The following is a 23,192-nucleotide window of genomic DNA, read 5'->3' as shown; positions in this document are numbered from 1 at the left end:
GTCACGCTAACCTTTGTGCTGTAATGTTACCTGCATCAGGGACAGTGATTTTTATTTATTTATTTATGTGTTTGTTTTATTAAAACAGATCCAAACATTGAACATGTTTTAAGCTTAAAATAAGCTCTAAAGTATTTAAGATCATATTGCTTTTCTCTTGAAATTATTTACATATGTGTCCTTAAAGTAATCCAAAACTAATCAGATTACATTACTTTCATATTGTGATACTTAGATTATGTTACTGATTACATTTTTTATGAATTAATTTGTAACTGTAACGGAATACATTTTTAAAGTAACCCTCCAACCCTGGCTATCAGTGTATGGGTTTAGCTGCTACAGTGCCATGCAGAGGACGTTATCTGTCCTAATGATATGCTCATATCATGTTCATGTAACCTGGAACTCATATAGACATTTACATACCTTGTTTTCCTGCTCAGCATCAGAGTATGTTAGTGTTTCACTTTAAACCCCTTTACTGGTAGGTAAAAAAAAAAAAATACATTTGTCTCCTCACACTAACTGACTGTGAGCTAGCGTTTTTGAGAATTAAGACCTGTCAGCCAATAAGATGGGAGTATTTCCATGGTTTTTTTGTAAACCCTGTCTGATTGGTCTGAATATAATATGCAACACTTGGTTCACTGAAAAATTACAACACTGCTTTTACTGACCTTCAGTTACGTAGTGACAAACCGCTCCAAGTGGAGAATTATTCCGGGCTAAAGAAACAATCTTCAGGACAAAACATAATTTATTTTAAAATGCATTTTACTTAATATTACAAAGTTACTACTTTGTAACGTGTTACACCCAACTCTGGTTACAACTGACTCCGCTCTCCCCTACTTCAGTAATAATAGTGGATGTAGTAAAATACTTAATCACAGTACAAAAGAGTATCAGAGAAAGCTGAAACCATGAACCTGGCAACCCTAGCTCCGTTTCCACCTACTCACGCACGCGCATAAATTACACGCACTTGCCTACTATTAATGAATCCCTTAACGCATGCACTGTTAACAGCGCATGAAAAACGATTTACTTCTGAGTTTACTGACAAAACAATGTAAGAAAGAAAATGTAGCTCTGCAATGTTATGCTTTTTTCTTTATTTATTTTTAAAAATCTTTTCTTTCTTTCTTTCTTTTTTCTTTCATATGTACATTGGGAAAACAAGAATCAATTTGCTGTCATTCTCGTTTTGTCCACTAGGTGGCAGTAGGTAACGATTTCGGGGTGAAATGGTACAGAAGAAGAACTGTAGTCAAAACGTGAATTCTTCATCAAACACAAACCACTCGCTTGGGAGTCATGAGCTGCTTGTGGATGTGTAATGTAAGTGTATTCTGAGTGATGTGGAGCGAGATTTAAGAACTAACCTAAAACACTAGAAAAATCTGAAGTAGAAATCTGAGAACTTGTTAACATAAGATCCATTTTCTATACTGTTTATCATATTTGGTCGCAGGGACCCTGGAGCCTATCCCAGGGAGCATAGGGCACAAGGTGCACCCTGGACAGATGACAATCAAACTCACAATCACACACCCATTCATACACTACAGACACTTTTTAAATGCCAATCTGCCTACTGATTGTCGTTGGATTGGGGGAGGAAACCAGAGTACAGGATGAAACAGGGAGAACATGCAAACTCCGCACACATGGCAGGAATCGAAGCTCCAACCCTGGAGGTGTGACGCGAGTGTGCTAACCACTAAGCCACCATGTGCCCACGCAGGGAACCTGGAGCCTATCCAAGGAAGCATGGGGCACAAGGCAGGGGACACCCTGGACAGGGTGCCAATCTGTCACAGGGCATGATCTGTAATTGAAAGATAGAACTGAAAGTGTAATTATGCTTCATTGACTATGTTTACATGGACAGCAGTAATCTAATTATTGACCTTATTTTGAATAAGACATTATTATTATTATTATTATTATTATTATTATTATTAAGGTGTTTACATGAATCGCTTTTCTGTTCTTGTTCCTATTTTACATGTTATAGAACACAGATCGATTAATGGCACACAACATTGTGTCCCCACGCCACGCTGTCCGACATTCTCTCCAGAATTTCACGTATTTACATACAGTTTTGCGTGTTTCATTTTTTATTTGATGAAATCTGAAAGTGCAGTTAATTATTTGTCATGCTATTCATGCAAATAGACAGCTGCTTGAAGCCATGGGCTGCGTCCCAAACCACATACTTCCCTACTATGTATTAGCTCCGTGGTTTTCAAAGTGGGGGCCACCAGGGGGTGCCTGGGGGGCCTCAACAATTTGGTCGGAGCCACCAAGCCCATCCCTCCCACTAGTATGTTTTCTCTTTCTCACTCTCAGACAACCATGCGCACACACAATCAATTCCTAATGTAATGTAAAGATGTAAGATGTAATTATTAATTTATTTATTTTTTAAAAAGGGGATATATTCAGAAGTCTGTATTTTTAATGTGTTTTAAAGACATATTCCAAAAGGGGGGTCTTGGTCAAATGTTAATGCCATTTGGGGGGCCTTGCCCTGGAAAAGTTTGGGAACCCCTGTATTAGCTGAAATACATGTATCTCTCCTACTATATAGTAGGAAAGTACGCGGTTTCGGATGCAGCCGTGCTTTCTTGATTGCCGTCAAACGGTTGAGCACTGCCGTGTGTGTATGTGTCCTGTCGCAAAATGTGGTGAAAACTCTCACATGACGTTAATAGTGTGATTAAGGTGTTTATATGTCTGTAATGCACGTCGATAATGCGACTAAAACAGGAATACTCCAAATGTCTTAATTCGATTTGTGTTTACTTCGAGTATGACTTTAGTCGGGTAAAGGTAATTAATAATCGCTGTTTACATGGTAGTTTCTTAATCAGAGCATTGTTTTAGTCAGGTTAATATCAGATTATTGTTGTCCATATAAACGTATTGAATGTTGCACTTTTCAAAAGACAAATGAGATTTTAGCAGGTAGTAAAGTTAGCACAGGTAACCAGTTGTTAATAATTTCTCTGCATTATGAGCCAAGGCATTATTGTATTATTTTTAAAGTCTACTTTTATTTTTGAAAAGTTGAGCCCTACATGGATGAAAAATTTGCCTCCCATGCTTTTGCCACCCTGGGAGAGATTATGGTCAGTGCAAGAATTGTTAGAAACAAAACAGACAGGTAAGATGGCAAATTACACACACTATCCTGGCTAACGTATAACACAGGTTTTCCTCTTTTCATATATATGCCTATTGGACTATTTTGCATTGGCCAAATGCACATATTTTTCTGCAGTGTGAATATATTGGTGACTGAATTAGAGGTATGCTGTTGGTTATTGCTTTGTGGAGAAAAGTGAATGGGGAAACTTCTACCAAGATCTATGTAGGTCCTTGTCCAATTTTATCCGGAAAGGGCCAGTGCGGGTGCAGGTTTTCATTCCAATCAAGCAGAAGTCACACCTGAGTCTATTGAAAGCTAGATCAACTGATTAAAAAGGTGGAATCAGGTATGGCTCCTGCTTATAGCCATACTGGCCCTTTACGGATAAGATAGGACACCCCTGGTTTAATCAAACCTAATTTGAGGTGCTTATTACATATTTCTCGAGATTCAGTTTAGACAGCTTGATGACTTGAATTGTTTTTGTCAAAAATGCCTGAGGTTATTAGTTCATAAGATTTTGGTCAATATATGCTACCAAACAAGTGGAGCTGTAATAATAAGCAAACATTTGGACAACAAAATTTTTGAGAATAAAATTAATTTCATTATAGCAAGAAAGGTGGTTGCTTATGATAATTGGGTGACTACACAGCTGTTGCTTCTTCTACAGTCATATTGGCATACACTTCAACCGTCCTGATTTTCCCAAAGGGTCCTTTATTTTTAGATGTTGGTATTTTGCATATACCATCTAAGAAGGAAGCTGTGCTCAGGTACTGCACACCAGCCCTGAAGGTTTTGCCTAAGGGTCCAACACTAGGAGTCTGACAGTTTGGACTGAGTCTTGGATTTGAACTCATTTGTCTTAATTTGTCTTATAGGCACAGAACCATACAATGCTACAAGTATACTGATACATAGTTCTGAAGGTTGTGGATTATGTTACAGACATCTGTTTAAATATATATATATATTTGTTCTTTTCAAAAATCTGATTTTGTTTAATAAGCACCAGTAAGCCTTCAATCAAACATATTCTCTTTGGTGAGTCTGTAGTCATACCTGCAATGATGTATTCTTACTGACCACACAGCATGTCAGCAATGTGGTTATAGGAAACTTCTGTAGGGTATTGCAAATGCTGTCTAGGCAGCAACCCCCATATTTCTGTTAGCTGTGGTTATTTTGAGCTTAAATGCATTAAGCACATGTCTCTAATCATCTTGTTGTGGTGATTAATGGTTTTGTCCTGGAAATTCATTTCATGTTCCTCTCTCTGTGTGTGCTTTAAATTGCTTTTTTTTTTACTTCCTCAACCCAGAAGATTCAAGCTAAAAATAGCTACTGGGAAGCAAGGAGATAACAGGTAGACATTACTTGCCTTTCTTTTTAGTCACTTGCCTTTGTTCATAGTACATAGTGTATAAAACATTGAAAAAGTATAGTGATTTCTTCTGTTTTTGTGAATATCTCATCTCATACGAAATTAAAACAAAATCTAAGATAAAACAAAGGCAACTTGAATAAACACAAAATTCATTTTTAAATGATAATGCTATTTATTGAAGCAAGAAAGTTATCCAATACCAACTGGGCCTGTATGAAAATATATTTGCCTCCATAGTTGCTAATTCCCAAAATCTGTGAAACTGCATTCATAATGTTGTTCAGCTGGACTAGACACAACCAGGACTGATTACTGCAAACCCTGTTCAATCAAATCAACACTTAAATAGAATTTTTTGAACAACATGAAGTTGGTTAAAAGGTATTACCCAATAGCACGCTATGCCGAAGTAGAAAGAACTTCCACAAATGATGAGGAAGAAGGTGATTGAAAGACTTCAACAAAGCTAATATCAAAGGCTCTGGGACTCAGTGACACAGTGAAAAAACAGTGTAAGCCATTATCTCCAAATGGAAAAACTCGGCACAGTAGTGAACCTTCCCAGAAGTGGCTGACCTTCCAAAATTCCTCCAAGAGCACAGAAACTACTCATCCAGCAAATCACAAAAGAGCCAAGGACATGTTGTATTTTGTTTGAAGATCTAAAACTATTTAGTATGAGATGTACACAGAAACAGAAGAAATCATCACTTTTTCACAGCACTGTATATAATGCTTTGTATCTGCTTAACATTTTGATGGTTGTTGCTGTGACATTTTCTATAATGTGTCAGTAGTTAAGCAGTCTTCTTTTTCCATTGTAAAAAAAATGCACAATTAGATGACACGTGTCATCAAAGCAAAAAATATTTTAAAATTGTGATGTTTTGTGATCATAGCCTTTCTGTAGTAAAATTTAGCTCACTTAAAACACATTTTGATGTTTGGTTTGTATATTCTATATATACAAAGAAGAAGGCATTGTTATACGTTCGCAATAATGAATGTTTTTCCAGACACATCAATGCTTTTTTTCTATAAATGTAAAACTTCCAGAGTATCTTAATAAGATATTCAAAAGGCTTACTGTCATTTTAGTCTTGTAATCTCGTTTATGCTAGAGTTTTTTAACTTTTCTTAACTAAACATTAATACTAAGCAATAAACGTTTAACCTGTTGCAAAATATCTGAGGCTGAGATTAGTGTTATTGTATTTGCATACTAAACAGACTTACAAACGTGTGTTGTCAATGTTATTATTGTTGCAGAAATGAGAGTGCATATTTTGATCTCAGCTGCTCTCAGCCATACATGTGACAACAAACAGTACTTTGATTTCAACTGCTCGCAGTCGTTCACAAATGACCATAACCAATAGTATCAGCAGTGCCTTAACTACTACTCAAACTGGGGATATGATCAGAGCGCAGGCCACTGGTCATATCACTGCTATAATTAGGTAGGTTCTGTCCTCCGCGTTTACCTCTAATTAGATAAATGTGAATAAATTTTAATTTACACCATAAATACTCGAAAGTTACCAGATATTTCCTCAAGCCTAGATGTTAATATGTAAATTATATTTTCCAACATTTTAGGCTTGTGAAGACACAAGTGAAGATGATTGGCTTGAAGGTAAGTGCTCTTCATCAATTGTGTCAAATTACGAAGAAAGAAGAAATCATCACTTTTTCACAGCACTGTATATAATGCTTTGTATCTGCTTAACATTTTGATGGTTGTTGCTGTGACATTTTCTATAATGTGTCAGTAGTTAAGCAGTCTTCTTTTTCCATTGTAAAAAAAATGCACAATTAGATGACACGTGTCATCAAAGCAAAAAATATTTTAAAATTGTGATGTTTTGTGATCATAGCCTTTCTGTAGTAAAATTTAGCTCACTTAAAACACATTTTGATGTTTGGTTTGTATATTCTATATATACAAAGAAGAAGGCATTGTTATACGTTCGCAATAATGAATGTTTTTCCAGACACATCAATGCTTTTTTTCTATAAATGTAAAACTTCCAGAGTATCTTAATAAGATATTCAAAAGGCTTACTGTCATTTTAGTCTTGTAATCTCGTTTATGCTAGAGTTTTTTAACTTTTCTTAACTAAACATTAATACTAAGCAATAAACGTTTAACCTGTTGCAAAATATCTGAGGCTGAGATTAGTGTTATTGTATTTGCATACTAAACAGACTTACAAACGTGTGTTGTCAATGTTATTATTGTTGCAGAAATGAGAGTGCATATTTTGATCTCAGCTGCTCTCAGCCATACATGTGACAACAAACAGTACTTTGATTTCAACTGCTCGCAGTCGTTCACAAATGACCATAACCAATAGTATCAGCAGTGCCTTAACTACTACTCAAACTGGGGATATGATCAGAGCGCAGGCCACTGGTCATATCACTGCTATAATTAGGTAGGTTCTGTCCTCCGCGTTTACCTCTAATTAGATAAATGTGAATAAATTTTAATTTACACCATAAATACTCGAAAGTTACCAGATATTTCCTCAAGCCTAGATGTTAATATGTAAATTATATTTTCCAACATTTTAGGCTTGTGAAGACACAAGTGAAGATGATTGGCTTGAAGGTAAGTGCTCTTCATCAATTGTGTCAAATTACGAAGAAAGAAGAAATCATCACTTTTTCACAGCACTGTATATAATGCTTTGTATCTGCTTAACATTTTGATGGTTGTTGCTGTGACATTTTCTATAATGTGTCAGTAGTTAAGCAGTCTTCTTTTTCCATTGTAAAAAAAATGCACAATTAGATGACACGTGTCATCAAAGCAAAAAATATTTTAAAATTGTGATGTTTTGTGATCATAGCCTTTCTGTAGTAAAATTTAGCTCACTTAAAACACATTTTGATGTTTGGTTTGTATATTCTATATATACAAAGAAGAAGGCATTGTTATACGTTCGCAATAATGAATGTTTTTCCAGACACATCAATGCTTTTTTTCTATAAATGTAAAACTTCCAGAGTATCTTAATAAGATATTCAAAAGGCTTACTGTCATTTTAGTCTTGTAATCTCGTTTATGCTAGAGTTTTTTAACTTTTCTTAACTAAACATTAATACTAAGCAATAAACGTTTAACCTGTTGCAAAATATCTGAGGCTGAGATTAGTGTTATTGTATTTGCATACTAAACAGACTTACAAACGTGTGTTGTCAATGTTATTATTGTTGCAGAAATGAGAGTGCATATTTTGATCTCAGCTGCTCTCAGCCATACATGTGACAACAAACAGTACTTTGATTTCAACTGCTCGCAGTCGTTCACAAATGACCATAACCAATAGTATCAGCAGTGCCTTAACTACTACTCAAACTGGGGATATGATCAGAGCGCAGGCCACTGGTCATATCACTGCTATAATTAGGTAGGTTCTGTCCTCCGCGTTTACCTCTAATTAGATAAATGTGAATAAATTTTAATTTACACCATAAATACTCGAAAGTTACCAGATATTTCCTCAAGCCTAGATGTTAATATGTAAATTATATTTTCCAACATTTTAGGCTTGTGAAGACACAAGTGAAGATGATTGGCTTGAAGGTAAGTGCTCTTCATCAATTGTGTCAAATTACCCATCTCTTTACATCTATAATCTATATTTGTTGACTTTCCTTCAGACCCCAGATTAGACTTGGATGTGGTAGAAACAAACAGACAGTTCATGGTGGACAGTAAGGAGCTCTACGATGCCCTTATAGACTGACATTGGCCTCCTTTTGAATTTCCAGACTCTCTTGAATACCTCTGAATACTCCATAGAATGAATAGACAGACTGTGTATCCTCTTGTATGATAGAGGACTAATGTGGTCCCTTCAGAAGATCCCGTGTGAAGGTTTGAGAATGAAGTTTTAAGCCATCTTCTCCAGTGCCCTCAGAAATGGGAGTGAGTTGAAACAACAGATATCTGATACATGAGGCTAAACATGGACTTTTGTGCAGTGCTTGAAAGGATGCAGTCCACAGAAGCTGTTTTGTTTCTTTTTCTTTTGGGTTCTTTCCATTTTTTTTAATGGTCACACTAAATTATTTTAATGTATTGAAGTACTTTTCTCTGCTATGTATAAATTAATCTCATTGGACAGTTGGTTCATTTGAGGTGCAGGGTTTGGTTAGGTTAAATAATAATGAACCTCCAGATTTTGTTATGGTGGTGGGTGTATTATTGTCTGCTGACCATGTTAAAGGGTATTTCATACTGAAATTGCTTTTTGTCAGATCAAATGATGTTTGCCCCAAACATCCTTTGTACTATTGCCATTATCATTATTGTAAACAATAAGAGTCCTTCAGGAGGTTATTCTATAGAACTTGTTGATTTTTCTGCACTGTTCTGTTGGTGTTCCTAAGGCAAATATGTTAAAAGAATGGTTTCTTTTTTTTTTTGTAAAATCATCATTGTCATGAAGTCTGCTCTATCGGTGTTGTTGCAACTAATTGTACCTCCAGGGCCTTCAACTTTTCTGTCCAACCTCCTCTGCTATAAATCATCACTTATGTTTATTCCCCACAGTTAATTTACCACAAAACCTGCAGCAAGATAATTTATCATTAGTATGATAGGTAGCTGATTAACTGAAACCAGTGGTTGGTGTTGGTCAGTGATTGTAGATACATAGCATGTTTTTCATTCTCTGATTTCTGCTAGAGCATCAGCATGATCTAGCATCAAACACATTGCCATAATATATTCTCAAATTGTAATACTTCCTTTGAAACCTACATCCGTATGTATCCCTGGTATACATACATTACTGGCCTAATTCCCTCAATAGCTTCTGATTTAAGAGGGTATTGAGATTGTCTGGGCCTAAAGTCAGATTTGGTCACGACTGGTGGTGCACTTCTAATCAGGCCTACATCATGTTTCCCTTGGGTCCACAGCCCGAGAGGCACCTTCTTCAATTGTGGGTGTGTCTCTAGGGGTGTGGGGCTTGTCCCAAGGTTCAGAAACAGTCCCTTGTCATGACAAATAACATCCCGGTTAACCTTGCACATTTCCTGAAAGAATTTTTATAAACTCCCAGCATCAGGCTGTACCACATGTTGGCGGTGGGTTTCTGTTCCCAATGTGTAATTTTTCCACTCTCACATAATCTGACTCACAGTCCCACATCTTTCTACACTTTGTTCTTTATTTTGGCTAATGAGACTTGGGGTGCTGATTCTGGGACAAAAAATAATGCAACTGCATGTCACTCAATTTGACTGAACATGCACAAAATTTGTCACACCAATATAGGTACAGCTCTTCACTTTCTGGGATATCCATAAACCATTCTTTCTTAAAATTAAAGTCTCTTCCTTCATGCAATTGCGCTGTGCAATGAAGGGCAGAGGACAGCATCAAATCAACATAGTTGTCCTTCATCTTATCATGTGCCAATGTCAACAAACGAGCAAAGGCTCTAGGCTTGTTATGCATGGACCATTGATAAACACAGAGCTCTGTTTCTTTAACAAATGGAGTTCCCAAAGATGACTCCTCAGTTATTGTTTCTCCCTGAGGTGAGGACATCAAATTTAAGTGTAAAACACACATTAAGTCCCTGCCCAGTAGATTTACTGGACATGAAGATGAAATTAGGAATTGGTGGGTTACTCTTTTCCAATTTTCACATTCACAAACTAGCGGTTCAGAGAAACATTCTAATACTGAATGTCCTGTGACGCCCATGGAGTGCAGTGACCGCGAACTCATTTTCGGGAATTCTTTTAATTCGCAGTTCTTTTTTACTGAATAAATTGCTCCTGAATCTACAGAAGATGTGACACTTTGTCCATTAACTACGAGATATACATGGTAACTGTGTAAAAGGAGAGGCATTATACTTTAAAAGGTTAATGGTCATGATTGGTTCAGACATTTGTGAATTGTCAGTCTGACTAACCTTGGATGTGGGTGTGTGCATACAGTATCTCACAAACCGGAGTACCCGGAGGAAACCCCCGCAGTACGGGGAGAACGTGCAAACTCCACACACACGGCCCTGGCAGGAATCGCACCCCGGACCCTGGAGGTGTGAGGCAAACGTGCTAACGTGCTAAAATTCTAATTCTAACTCTAATTCTAAATTCTTGATGATTCCTACCAGTCAGTGGTAAGGCTGCATCGGTCTTTCGCTCGGCATAATAAAGGACAAACCGCCTGCGTATCAACACAGGCTACAGGGTGAAACTTTTCCACGAGCATCCTCCAGTTTGCTTGTTGTCCAGAAAAGCTGAAAAGACTCGTGCAGCCCAGCCAGGTGATGCCAAACTGTCGTGGAAATTAGACAACACTCACAGACTCGTCCTCTGAAGGTAAAAAGGTTTATTACAGAAAGATGGTCTAATACAGGATAGAATGAAGCAGGATAGAATAATGAGAGTGCTCTGAAGCGCTTGTACTGAACCATTACTGTATATATGAAAAGCAGAGCACGACACACTTCTGTGTACTGATAAGAAGCAGTTTGAGGCAGTTCAAACAGGCTTTGTTTTAGGGTGTTGGAAAATGTGCAGACGAACCTTGAACAGAAGAACATGTTTGTGTCTCTGTAAGCAGATAAACATTCTGTACTGATCTCAGTGACATGACATGGCCTTATCCTCAGATGAACAGAAAAAGAACAAGAACAAAACTATATATATATATATATATATATATATATATATATATATATATATATATATATATATATATATTGCCACCAATAATAATTAAATGTAAAATAGGTTACTACAAAGAATTGCTTTAGACTGTAGATTTATAGTTTAAATAATGAAGTTAAAGGTTTTTAAGTATAAGGTGGCAGTTATTTACCTATTTACACAAAGTCAGAGTAGGCAAACACTAAACTCTTTAAAGTCCAATTAAATCTCTGGGTCTAATATAGGCTTAAACTCCAGTTCAGAAATAGAAAGTAACAGAAAAGTGACAGATTACAAGTCATAAAAATGGTCATGTCAGTCAGAGCCCTTATTTATAAATGTTGTATACACACCAATCTGTACATATATTGGCGTTTATTCGTTTAAATTTTGTATGGGTCGGTCTGATTATAACATGAACATACACATATTCCACCAATAGTTTTTCGATTCATCAGTTTTATCTGTGGCATATCTGAACTATCAAACTCATGTCTGGTCTGAGTGTGTGTAAATTTGAGCATTAAGTTTTAACAACCTGAAAATTGCTTTATTTACAGTTTTTAAAAATGCTATAGTAAATAGAGTAATATAACCATAACAATAAATATACGAAATAACACTAATCTGGACTCGTTTCTATAAATCTATGATGAATGAATGCCATTGTATGCATGCATGTTAAAGCATAGAGTGAGATTAATCAAAACAAATATTTGCTTAGATTTGTATGTATAGTTACAGAGTTAACAGAGCTGGGGTGTTAAAAAAAATATGGGACATTTAATTGGAGGACATCATGTTATTTGGAGAGTGTTATGCATACATAAAACATATGGTTAATTGTCAGAGTGTCTGTATTTACATAAGCAGTGACTTGCACAAGCATGATGACTAAACAATTGCTTAAAAAATAATAATTTTATTGTATGTATGGGAATTCTAAATTTTATGTGTAAGACATTGTTTAGAAGCTTTTCTATGTAAGGTTGATAAATGGGGCCCCAGGATTCATCATCACTGTATGTATGTCATCACTACTGACAAATCGTCATTGTGATTTTCTTACTAAGGACAGAACGAGCCATGCTTCTCAGTATTGGTATAACAGTTTAGGATGGTGCTCCTTGTTTTATTTGGTCTGACACACCAGCCTACCAACACATGAAAACACTGTCTTTATAAACTGCCATAAAAGTTTAAGAGCACCAACTTTAGTACTTCAGGGTTTTTAATCTGTCTATAAATGCATATTTGTAGAATCTTTGGAGACTACTGCTATAAAAATTAGGTACAAGCATATCTAGAATGTAAATCAAAATTACTTCTAAATCTTAATTTGAGTATTTGAATAAATACTGCAGAGACAATGCACCTATGAAAAGAAATGGCTGTCGCGACTGCAAATGAACCAGCTTCTGTGTTGCAGCTCATTCAAACATGCATTTATATAAATTATTTATCTGAAGGCACCTCATTGGACACCACACTAGCTACAGGGCTAGAGGCATTAGCTCAGAAAGGGGAGAGTTTTCGTATACATTTTATTTACCCTCTTTGGTCTAATTAGAGAACTGATGACATAGTTTGTTGATTTTGGTGCTGTAAGGTTTTAATGGCAGTTTACAAACAGAAAACTCCATGATGAAAACAGTATGTTTAAAGACCATTGGAAGAAGTACTATTCTTATTATAAGTTCAGAGTCAATGGCGCTAGTCAAAAGTGGTAACAAAGAGTGGTACTTCGAAATAAAATGTAACGATTTGAAATTGTCTTATTTGTAGCCATAAACAAATCATTAACAGTTGATCGTGTTATTTTACAAATCTTAGCTGGATAACCCCGGACTGTAGTGGGTCAGACTCAGACCTCTAAGAGTAGACTACACAGTAATCTTTTTTTCTTTTCTTTTCTTTTTTTTTGCCGAGTAATCATGTGGCTGGTGGCTGAAATCCTGTGAAAGTCATGGGACGCACATAATGCAGTCGAGTCTCCCACAACCTGTGCCACCTAGTCTTCACTCCCTTACATGAACTGAAAGAAAAACAAGACGCTTTTATTGAGTATTTCTGATGAAGAGTAACGTTCAAGCTACTTTACCTGCAGTGTAGCGCTCAATTAAAGTTGTATTTATTTATTTATGATGAAGTAATGATCAAATTATTTTTAATGACATGACAAGTTGTAGGTTATTATTCACACAACGACTTCCTGAATATTTTCCCGTGATATATTTAGAACAATAAAGAAGCGAAGAAAACAACAACAACAAACAGAGTCTTTTGTGTGCTTTTCTACAGGAGACAATCCCCGCCCCGCCCCGCCCCCGTCGACTTGAAACACACACCGGATTGAATGGGAGCGGCTTGAAGCGCGCGCGGGCTGCTGGGTCTCCAAAGCAACGTCGAGAAACGACAGTAAACTGTGCTACACCGACGCATCGTAAGTAAACCGTTAATAACTCACATTCACGACCTATTGAGTTATGTTTTGGTAGAAGAGTACTGCCGGTGGTATGAATCGCATGTAAACATTAGCCTGTCCGCCCCGCGCCATATGAGCGATATTCAGGGGAAGCGGATGTATCATCCGGAATAGCTCAATTAGCTTCATCCAGTCTGTTATAAACAGAATCGTTTTGTTTTTATTTTAAAATTTCTATCTTAACCCCAAATAACACGTGTAATAACAACACCAGGCAGTACAGACATGCTCATTTGCATTCGTTATGGTTTTATGATGGCTAACAAACAAAACAGTGTGTTTTGTTTGTTAAGAGTGTGAAATGCGTATTTGACAGGATTAGACAAAACGGCCGTTTTGTACCTCATAGCACTTAGCGAAGATAAACATTCACAACAAACGAAAGCCTTGAACCTTTGACCCACATAAGACACCATTTAAATTCCTTAGAGTAGACTAGTGGTAATGTTGTTTAATGTTCCAGCTGAAACACCGTGTGTAGATTATAGTTCCGGCCGCACGTGCGATGTGTCCCACAGCCTCAGTAAACCATTCATTAGAAAGCTGTAAAGTACACCAGAAATACGTTAGGAGGATGACGGAAAGCTCTGCTGTGAGAAAATTAGCACATGACCAGACCTTTCATTACCCAGGATTCCATTAAACGGCATGTTCAACAAAAAATAGGGCTTGTTGTTAGCTGCTTTCGGTTTGCTCTGTAAATATGAGGATAATGCAGTTAATAAGCAGCTACAGTTGCAGCTACCACTTTAGCACCGTGAAAACTGCAAGTCATCACACACTTGTCTCGAAGCACAGTTTTCACAATACCACTTAGTACTGTTTGACTTTACTCTTCTACACCTTTATACAGTAATGATTAATAATCCCACTATCCAGTGTCTCCCAGAAAAGGATGTGTTCCCTTTATAGTCTGGGTCCTCTCAAGGTTTCTTACTCACTTTGTCTCAGGGAGATTTTCCCCCAGTGTTACCTCTAGCTTGCTCATAAATGATTTCAATTTAGACCTGGATATCTCTAAAGCTGCTTTGTGACAGGATCTAGAATTGAACTGAACATCTGTACTAGAATCTACTAGTTAGGGTGCCAGTATAAATGCACAACGGACCACCCAAGATCTCTTTTCTCCATGTGTTGTTAAGACATAATAATAATAATAATAATAATAATAATAATAATAATAATAATAATAATCTTCTTCTGCAGGGCTCTGTATTCTGTCTTCATCATGTCGTCCGGAAAGATGGGGTTGTATCGCTCGCAACCGCGAGACTTCAGCAACCTCTTTCAGACATGTAGCTCTAATATCCAAAAAATAACACACAACAGTAAGTGTCCTATTTAGCAATATTTGTGCCACAGTCAATAATTCAACAAGGAGTAATCATGTAACTTTTTTTGAATGCCTTTAAATACTGTGATTATTATAACTATTATATTCATTATCTACATGGAGGGATAGGCTTACTTGTTGTCTCTCACCAGGATTAAAATCTCCTGACATTCATCACTTCTATTACTCGGCATGAAAAAAATCAAGATTAGATTTCCAATGTAACCATAACTAAGAATAGTACTTAAATTCTGTGTTACTTGATTTTTTTTTTTTTTTAAATCTTGATTGTAGTGCTCTCCATTCATTTTTGTGCATTTGCTTCTGTCTTTTGTGTTTAGCCGGCCAAATCAAATCCATGCTGTTCCAGCTTGGTAGCAGACCAGACACTCCTGAACTTCAGGACAGACTGTGAGTCATGCCTTTCTTTGTGTCTAGCACATTCATTTATCACCCTCTTCTATTGCCGTTCTGAATACTTGATCTGTCCTCCTGGATATAATATCCTGCACAGAACAATTCTTATAAAAGCATTTTCTTTAAAATGAAAAATGCAAGAAGTACAGTGAGTCTAATTTTCATGTATATAGATAGACTGTCTCAGCACAGTTAATAAATGAGTTCATAGTTACTGAATTAATCCTTAACTATGAGTGTTTGTAGGCTATTTAGGTTGTCTGTCATACTGCTATTGAAATAAAATGTGGTAATTAACAGGCTTTCCTGATTTTTACAAGGTTTCTTTTAGCCTTTGTAACAGACCTGTGACAGATCTATGTGGTTCTCAGTCAGCAGATGCAGCATTACACAAATCAGCTCGCCAAAGAGACCAACAAGCACCTGAAAAAACTGGGTTCTTTACCTCTACCTCAGGCCCCTTCAGAACAGGTGAGCTCATTTTTTCACCAGAAAGCTGCATTCAAGCCAAGAGCTGTTAAACACATTCAGGTTCTTCACCCAGCGGCAGCAGAGGATCCAGAAGGACCGGCTGATGAACGACTTCTCAGCAGCCCTTAACAACTTCCAGGTGGTTCAACGTCGAGCAGCTGAGAGGGAGAGAGAGTCCATGGCCAGGGCTCGAGCTGGCTCACGCTTCCTGGTATGATGCAGTGGAACCCACAAACCATGTTGTGTCTTTTAGAGTCATAGTATTGTAGCAAAAAGCTAAATGTGTACACTTTTATGTAAGGTTTCTCTGAATATTTTCTTTCTCTGTTTTTGGTAGGTTGAAGAAAGCAACCAAGATGAGCAACTTGTGACTTTTGAAAAGTAGGTGAACTTATAATTTCACGCTAACTAACGTGAACCATGAAGTTACTTGTCACAATAAAGATGCCAAATTTATCTTGTAATAAACAGGTTATTCCACTTGTAATAAGGAGCAAACTATGTAAGATGTTTAAAATGTGGATGGGCCAGATGAAATCTATCTTTGGATAGCACTAGCAAGTGTTGTGCTCTGAGCTTGTAGGAATGAAGACTTGGGGCCGTTCCAGAGTCAGGTTGAAGAGGAGCCCATTACAGAAGAGGACTTGGAGCTGATCAAGGAGAGGGAAACCAACATCCGGCAACTGGAGGTGACAATTGGTGTCCTAGACCTTCAGTGTAAACAGCTACCATACAGTGTTCAATTCTCGTTCTTCACTGCAAGCTCTGATTTTATTCAAAGCTTGCAAATTGCTGATCTATTTTTTGCACAGATCAGTGGAGTCTAGTTGATGTCTTTAATGTTGGCAAAGATGAGACCTCAGTGAGTCTGCAATAATATTTAGATACTGCAATCAAAGGAAAAGTGAGTTTTTTTTCTTGCAACACTTGATGTTATTTCCTTTGTGATGCTTTTTCCTCTATTCTATTTTTCTCCTTTATCTGCACTTCAGTTTTGTTTTCCTTTGACATGGGCTTGGGGAAAGAGGGAGTGAAGCATGACCAGAAAGGAATATATGTCATGTATGCATCATGTCTTTAACTTGCACCACCTCATAGCCTGACAGTTCATGACCAAGGGTATGCACAGTTTAAGTTTATGTTAATTTGATAATTGGCTTTATAGACATAGAATCTATGACAAACAAACTTTATTAGGTTCCAATCTCAATTCATTAAAAAAATCTCTTGGTTAAAAATAAGCTTGTCATTGCATTTAAACGCCACATAATCTAAATCCAGTGGCTGTCAGTCTACAACGTACTCTCATACATTTCTAAAGCATAACTATCACTACAGTCTGACTGAATCAACTGCAGTAGGTGCACAGAAAGACAGAATAGTCAGATAGAGTCGTGTGAAAAAATAAGTACACCCCATGGAAATTGTTGGCTTTTTTTGACATATTTGGACAAGTAAACATTTGATCCTCCTTGAAACAGGTCCTATTAATGAAGTTCATACACTCTCTCAAATGACATAAAATTGACATTTACATTCACAAATTAAATTAACAACAAAAAAAATCATTTCTATAAGGCCTTCAGAAAAAATGCTATGGATGTGTATGAGTCTGACAAGGGATTTAAAAAAGATCTCCAAATTATTTGTAAGGAAAATCTACAAGTGATGCAGACTTCAAACGACTGTCAATTTGTCCAGGACTGGCCATCCCTGCAAATTCAGCCCAAAAGCAGATCATTTGATGCAAAAAGTCTCCAAGGACCCCAAAATTTCACCACAGGATCTGCTAGTAAGTCCTGCAACTGTTGTTGTCAAAGTGCATGCTTCTACAAACAGAAAGAGATGGCAAAAATTTGACCTGCATGGGAGGCGGGCCAGGAAAAAGCCTTTGCAAGACTACAGTTTGCCAATGAACATATAGGCAAACATCAGGCCTTTTGGAATAATGTGCTCTGAGAGTTATTTGGCCAAAGTAACAGCAGACATTTTTAGTGCAGACCAAAGACAGCTTTTCAGGAGAAGTACCTCATACCACCTGTGAAGCACTGTGGTGGAAATGTTATGGTTTGGGGTTGCTTTCCAGCCTCAGGGATTGGACAGCTTGCATTCATTGATTCAACTATGAATTCTGCATCATGTCAAAGAATGCTTGAAGAAATGTGAGGTCATCTGTCCAAAAGCTGAAGCTGAATTGAAAGTGGACCTTTCAACAAGATAATGATCCTAAGCACACTAGCAAATCCACAGAGGAATGGCTCAAAAAGAAGAAATAGAGGGTTATGGAATGGCCTAGTCAAAGCCTGGATTTGAATCCTATTGAAATGTTGTAGGGGGATTTGAAATGGTTAGTATATGCAAGAAAACACTCAAACATCTTGCAACTTAAAGAATATTGCATGAAAGACAAAAATTCCAGCAAACCTGGTGGACCATTTTGCAAAAAGCAAATTTTCCACTGTGGATATTACCTGGTACCTGGTACTTTTTTTTTCTTTAATACCACCTCGTTCGAGTTTCCATGCGAGCCGATACTAAATGTGAGCCACGCACTCTCCTTAATGAGTGGTTTTGTATTGTGCCGGAATAAATGTGTAATTTAATATATACAATAATAGTGAGGGGGAAAAAAGTATTTGATCCCCTGCTGATTTTGTACGTTTGCCCACTGACAAAGAAATGATCATTCTATAATTTTAATGGTAGATTTATTTGAACAGTGAGAGACAGAATAACAACAAAAAAAATCCAGAAAAATGCATGTCAAAAATGTTATAAATTGATTTGCATTTTAATGAGGGAAATATGTATTTGACCCCTCTGCAAAACATGACTTAGTACTTGGTGGCAAAACCCTTGTTGGAATTCACAAAGGTCAGACATTTCTTGTAGTTGGCCACCAGGTTTGCACACATTTCAGGAGGGATTTTGTCCCACTCCTCTTTGCAGATCTCACGTAAGCGTGTGAACAATTATATGTAATTTTTATTTTACATATAAAATTACAACAAAGGTTTCTGTCTGAGATTTTTACATCTCGTTTGTTACCGATTTCCAAACAAGCGTTTGTCGAAGTCACTCCTGTCGCAGCTGAATCTAACGTAGTCATATCGAGCAGTACGTAGGTTCTAGAATGCCTTTATTTTACATCCTTAAATAGGGTCCATGTTCAGTGAACAGGAAAGGCATTTGGAATACGGCCTGACCATGGAAAAGTGGCTTATGTGAACTCGAGACAGTTGTGCGTGAAAATCCCAGGGGATCAGCAGTTACTGAAATACTCAAACAGTCTCAAAAGTCACAGTGACTTAACAGTCACAACAGTTCAAACGAACTTTGAAGTAACACAAAAAAGTGAAAAGCAAAGAAAAAGTGGTATTGCAAAAAAAAAAAAAAGCAAAACCATGTTGTAGGAAAATAGTGTCTCAAATCCTTAGTTTTTCATGCAGTATCTAAATATTTTGCAACTCACGGAGGACGCATCATTGTTTTTTATTTTGTTTTCATCACTTAAGACCTCAGATTGACCCATACATTTCAGGTCCCAAGGATTAATTGTATTTTACTCTAGTCTAATGAATTAAAACGTCATCTAAATATACCTGAATTAATTTTTTATATATGTTACTGAATCTCAGTTATGATATCGTAAATGTTTTAAGGCAGGAAAAAAAATCTCACTGTTAATGTTATTGCAGGCAGATATAATGGACGTGAACCAGATTTTCAAAGATTTGGCAGTTATGATTCATGACCAGGGCGATATAATAGGTGGGTATATCCATTAGTCATGCATGCTGTCTTCTTGTGTTTTCATTCATCTGCACTATTATTTAAGTCGGTGGTGCATGTTACACACAGATAGCATAGAGTCTAATGTGGAGAGTTCTGAGGTGCATGTGGAGCGCGGGACTGAACAACTGCAGCGTGCTGCCTACTATCAGGTACAGCATTGTCGTTTTAACATTAGCATAACCTTATTTTATTATAGCACAATGTCCATCATCAGTGATTTGTTTCTCTCTTTGTCCTCTCCAGAGAAAATCACGCAAGAGGATGTGTATTCTGGCTTTAGTGCTTTCCTTAGTGGTGACTATCTTCGCCATTATTATTTGGCGAGCTATTAAATAAGGTGACATCACACATTTGAATTTGATGCACTTTAAGATATCCAGTGGTGACTGGCTGGTGAGTGTTTTGTTTGTGTATGGAAATTAACTACAAATAATTGCTTTTATTATTTAGAACATCCATATTTACAGTAAATATTGACAGCATCTTGCATGTCCAGTATTGCTTATTACATCTTTTATAGGGCAAGTTGAGTCTTGTGCATTTTCCAACTATTATGCAAAATAGTATGAGGGGTGACAGTTTATTGATAATGAATTTGGTGAACAAACATGTGGTTGATTACAATGCAAGTGAATGAAACAGTGATAGAAATACAATTTGATTAAAACTTCAGGTTTTATAAAACATGAGCTACATTTTGCTATTATTTTATTATTTGGCAAGGGTATGTTTTGTTACTTTATTGGAAGTAACAAAAATGTTTAAATGATAGAATGATGCAGAGATTTTTTTAAGGTAAATGATTACTGCTCAGTTCATGCTTTTGATTTCCCATTATAATTGTTTGTTGTTTATCAAAATTATGATAATATTCAATAGTGAACAACAGGTAAATGGTAAATATGGCTAATGTTTTTAGAAAATGTTCACTGCTCTGATCTAATCACTGTTTTTCACTTTATTTTCAATTGAATAATGTTTATTTTTGTACACACACAGACACACATACATACATACATACATACATACATACATACATACATCTAAGAACTGTCATCCCTACATAATTTAGCCAGTGTAGATGTACAAACTACCAAATTAAAGCTGACAGTCTGCTCTTTAATGTCATTTATGGTTTCATTTCTAATCTGTTGTGCAGGGGTACAGAAATAACAACAAATCTGTGTCATTGTCCTGATGTTGATATTGCTCTAATGAAGGTGTGGCACATATTGTACAGGTAGTTATTAATATTCTCTTTTGTCTCTGAAAGCATATTGTAAATTGAAAAAGTGGCTCAGTGATATATTTTTTTTTGTATAATAACATTAACTTAAACAACATGTATGTAACATGGTGGTACAAAATGTATATATCATTGGTGGCTGCCCTTCATATAATTATGCTACTGTGAGGCGTCCTTTCAAACAGTATTGCTAATATATTTATGTATGTTTGTGTGCATGTGTGTAAACGAGTGTCTTTTTTTTTTTTTTTTTTTTTTTTTTTTTTAATTCACAATGTCAATTCAAAATGTCAATTCAAAATGTAAGTGAAACTCTTAACTCCTCTACTACAATTTTCTATTGGGATTTGGCGCAACCTGATGAACTGTGTGAATGTATAGGGTTTTTTTTTTTATGTAAACCATAAAATTTAATGATGTTTTTGATTACGTTTAAGTGCCAGTATGTGGTACGCTCTTGTAAAACCCGCACACACACATCCATACGCACACAGAACACACACACAGTTGTTTCTTTTGTTTAACACAAATGTTCCTCTCATGACTAGTACAAGTCATATTTAGTAATTTATCATAATAGGATTGTAGGTGTAGATCCTTTCTAATTATGAACTTCCTTAATGTTATCTATATTTAATATTTTTTTCCACTGCCATCTGTTTTTTTTTTTTTCTTTTTTTTTTCTTCCCTGAAAATTATTGGTGTGACTATAACAGTAAACTTTAGGTACCAAGAACTAGGGTGAGGAGATATTAAGTCCGAGCTTTCATTATGATCTATGTAATGAGGCCTGTCACTTTACACCTGTCTTTCTGTATATATTAAATAAATGAGGATGTCCATCAAGATGTTTGGTCTATTGTCCTCCTGCAATCTCTGGAAAACTGAAAACTTAAAAACTGTGGTCTGTATTTTTATTTCATGTGCATAAATTTAGTGAGTGCAGACATGGGTGCATTGATCAGATCATGTTGATGTGTCAAGTCACTTTCTAACTGCTTTATCCTGATCAGGGTCGTGGTGGAACCAGAGTCTATCCCAGGAACTCTAGGAGTGAGGTGGGAATAAACCCTCAATGGAATGCCAGTCCATCTTCTGGCACCGTGCACACACATTCACATAATTCACCTATTGGCATGATTTTGGAAGAAGGGAGAAAACTGGATAACCTGGAGGAAACCCACACTGACATGGAGAAACCATGCGGAACGCCACAGAGACAGTCCCCTGGCTCCCGGATCAAACTTGGGACCCTGGAGCTGCGAGGCAACAATGCTGTGTCACCTTACTGCCCTTCATTATAAGGTGAGTGATAGAGTACAAGAGCAAGTAAGGGAGGCGATGGCCTGTCTATTGTGCTCTTGCAAATAAAGTGAGATATTTTATATACATATAAGTGCATGTTGTCTCTGCAGGGGGAAGAGACCCTTTTTATTTTAACCACTAGGTGGCATGGAATATACAGAAATAAGATCTTCATAGAACTATATTTACAAATATGCTTATGTAAATGTACATAACAAGCATAGCCATTAAATAATTGTAGCCATTCTGAGCTTTGCCAAAATAAATTGTGTTGTTTGTTGGGGACATTAGGACGAGGACCTGGCTGATACATTTTGCTGATTGCTAGAGAAAATACTGCTATTTTTGTCAGCAGATTGTTTTTAATTATTTGAATGCTTATTGATTTGAAGGCTGATTACACTTCATATGTTGTTGCAGTTGTATTAAATAAACTCTGCAAAAAAAAAAGAAAAAAGAAATGTACTCTCACATTCGACTGCTTTTATTTCCAGCAAATTTCTTAACGTGTAAATATTTCTACTAACAAAAACAGAAATGGAATAATGAGTCCCTGAACAGTGGGGTAGCACTCTCTTAGGCATCTTACATTGCGGACATTGCAGTTTATTGCCCTGGCCACATCTGCAGTCCTCATACTTCCCTGCAGCAGGCCTATGGCATGTTCACCCTAGGCATCTTTCTTCTGGTGTTTTTCAGAGTCAGTAGAAAGTCCTCTTTAGTGTCCTAAGTTGTAAGCTGTGACCTTAATTGCCAAACGCCTGTAAACTGTTCATGTCTTAAGGACTTTTCCACAGGTGCATGTGTAATAATTGTTTATGGTTCATTGAACAAGAATGAAAAACCTTGTTTAAACCCTTTCCAATAAAGATCTGTAAAGCTTATTTGGATTTTACTAAATTA

The 23,192-nt window shown here is 36.6% G+C and overlaps 1 protein-coding gene and 1 long non-coding RNA gene across 7 annotated transcripts in view; both read left to right on the top strand.

Moving 5' to 3' along the window:
* The first annotated feature begins 1,002 nt into the window (after window positions 1-1,002).
* Window positions 1,003-6,189, top strand: LOC108261123 (uncharacterized). 2 transcript variants are annotated; one of them, XR_008396977.1, is made up of 6 exons: window positions 1,003-1,075; window positions 1,222-1,344; window positions 1,478-1,861; window positions 3,082-4,532; window positions 5,823-6,013; window positions 6,153-6,189. It is a non-coding gene; the product is annotated as an uncharacterized LOC108261123 (long non-coding RNA). The 2 variants fall into 2 exon arrangements; XR_008396976.1 differs by having other exon boundaries at window positions 1,478-4,532.
* A 4,531-nt stretch (window positions 6,190-10,720) lies between these two features.
* The window catches only part of stx12l (syntaxin 12, like), a 20,711-nt gene continuing 8,239 nt past the window's right edge, over window positions 10,721-23,192 (top strand). The window contains exons 1-13 of one of the 5 annotated variants that reach the window (XR_008396957.1): window positions 10,721-10,907; window positions 13,539-13,680; window positions 14,929-15,050; window positions 15,397-15,466; window positions 15,844-15,943; window positions 16,017-16,154; window positions 16,281-16,324; window positions 16,527-16,632; window positions 19,642-19,714; window positions 19,805-19,887; window positions 19,982-20,131; window positions 20,898-20,978; window positions 21,998-23,192. The exon at window positions 21,998-23,192 is cut by the window's right edge and continues 1,595 nt beyond it. Coding sequence is in view for 1 of the 5 variants with exons in the window: in XM_017479923.3 (XP_017335412.1) it covers window positions 14,951-15,050; window positions 15,397-15,466; window positions 15,844-15,943; window positions 16,017-16,154; window positions 16,281-16,324; window positions 16,527-16,632; window positions 19,642-19,714; window positions 19,805-19,887; window positions 19,982-20,074 (807 nt within the window). In the remaining 4 variants the exon portion in view is untranslated. Of the gene's footprint in view, window positions 10,908-13,538; window positions 13,681-14,928; window positions 15,051-15,396; window positions 15,467-15,843; window positions 15,944-16,016; window positions 16,155-16,280; window positions 16,325-16,526; window positions 16,633-19,641; window positions 19,715-19,804; window positions 19,888-19,981; window positions 21,831-21,997 lie in introns of those variants that run through there. The other 4 variants (XR_008396954.1, XR_008396953.1, XR_001813957.3 and 1 more) reach the window with 4 other exon arrangements.

Source organism: Ictalurus punctatus, chromosome 1 (assembly GCF_001660625.3).
Source record: "Ictalurus punctatus breed USDA103 chromosome 1, Coco_2.0, whole genome shotgun sequence".
NCBI classification, from domain to species: domain Eukaryota; kingdom Metazoa; phylum Chordata; class Actinopteri; order Siluriformes; family Ictaluridae; genus Ictalurus; species Ictalurus punctatus.
This window is presented reverse-complemented; position numbering and strand designations above follow the sequence as displayed.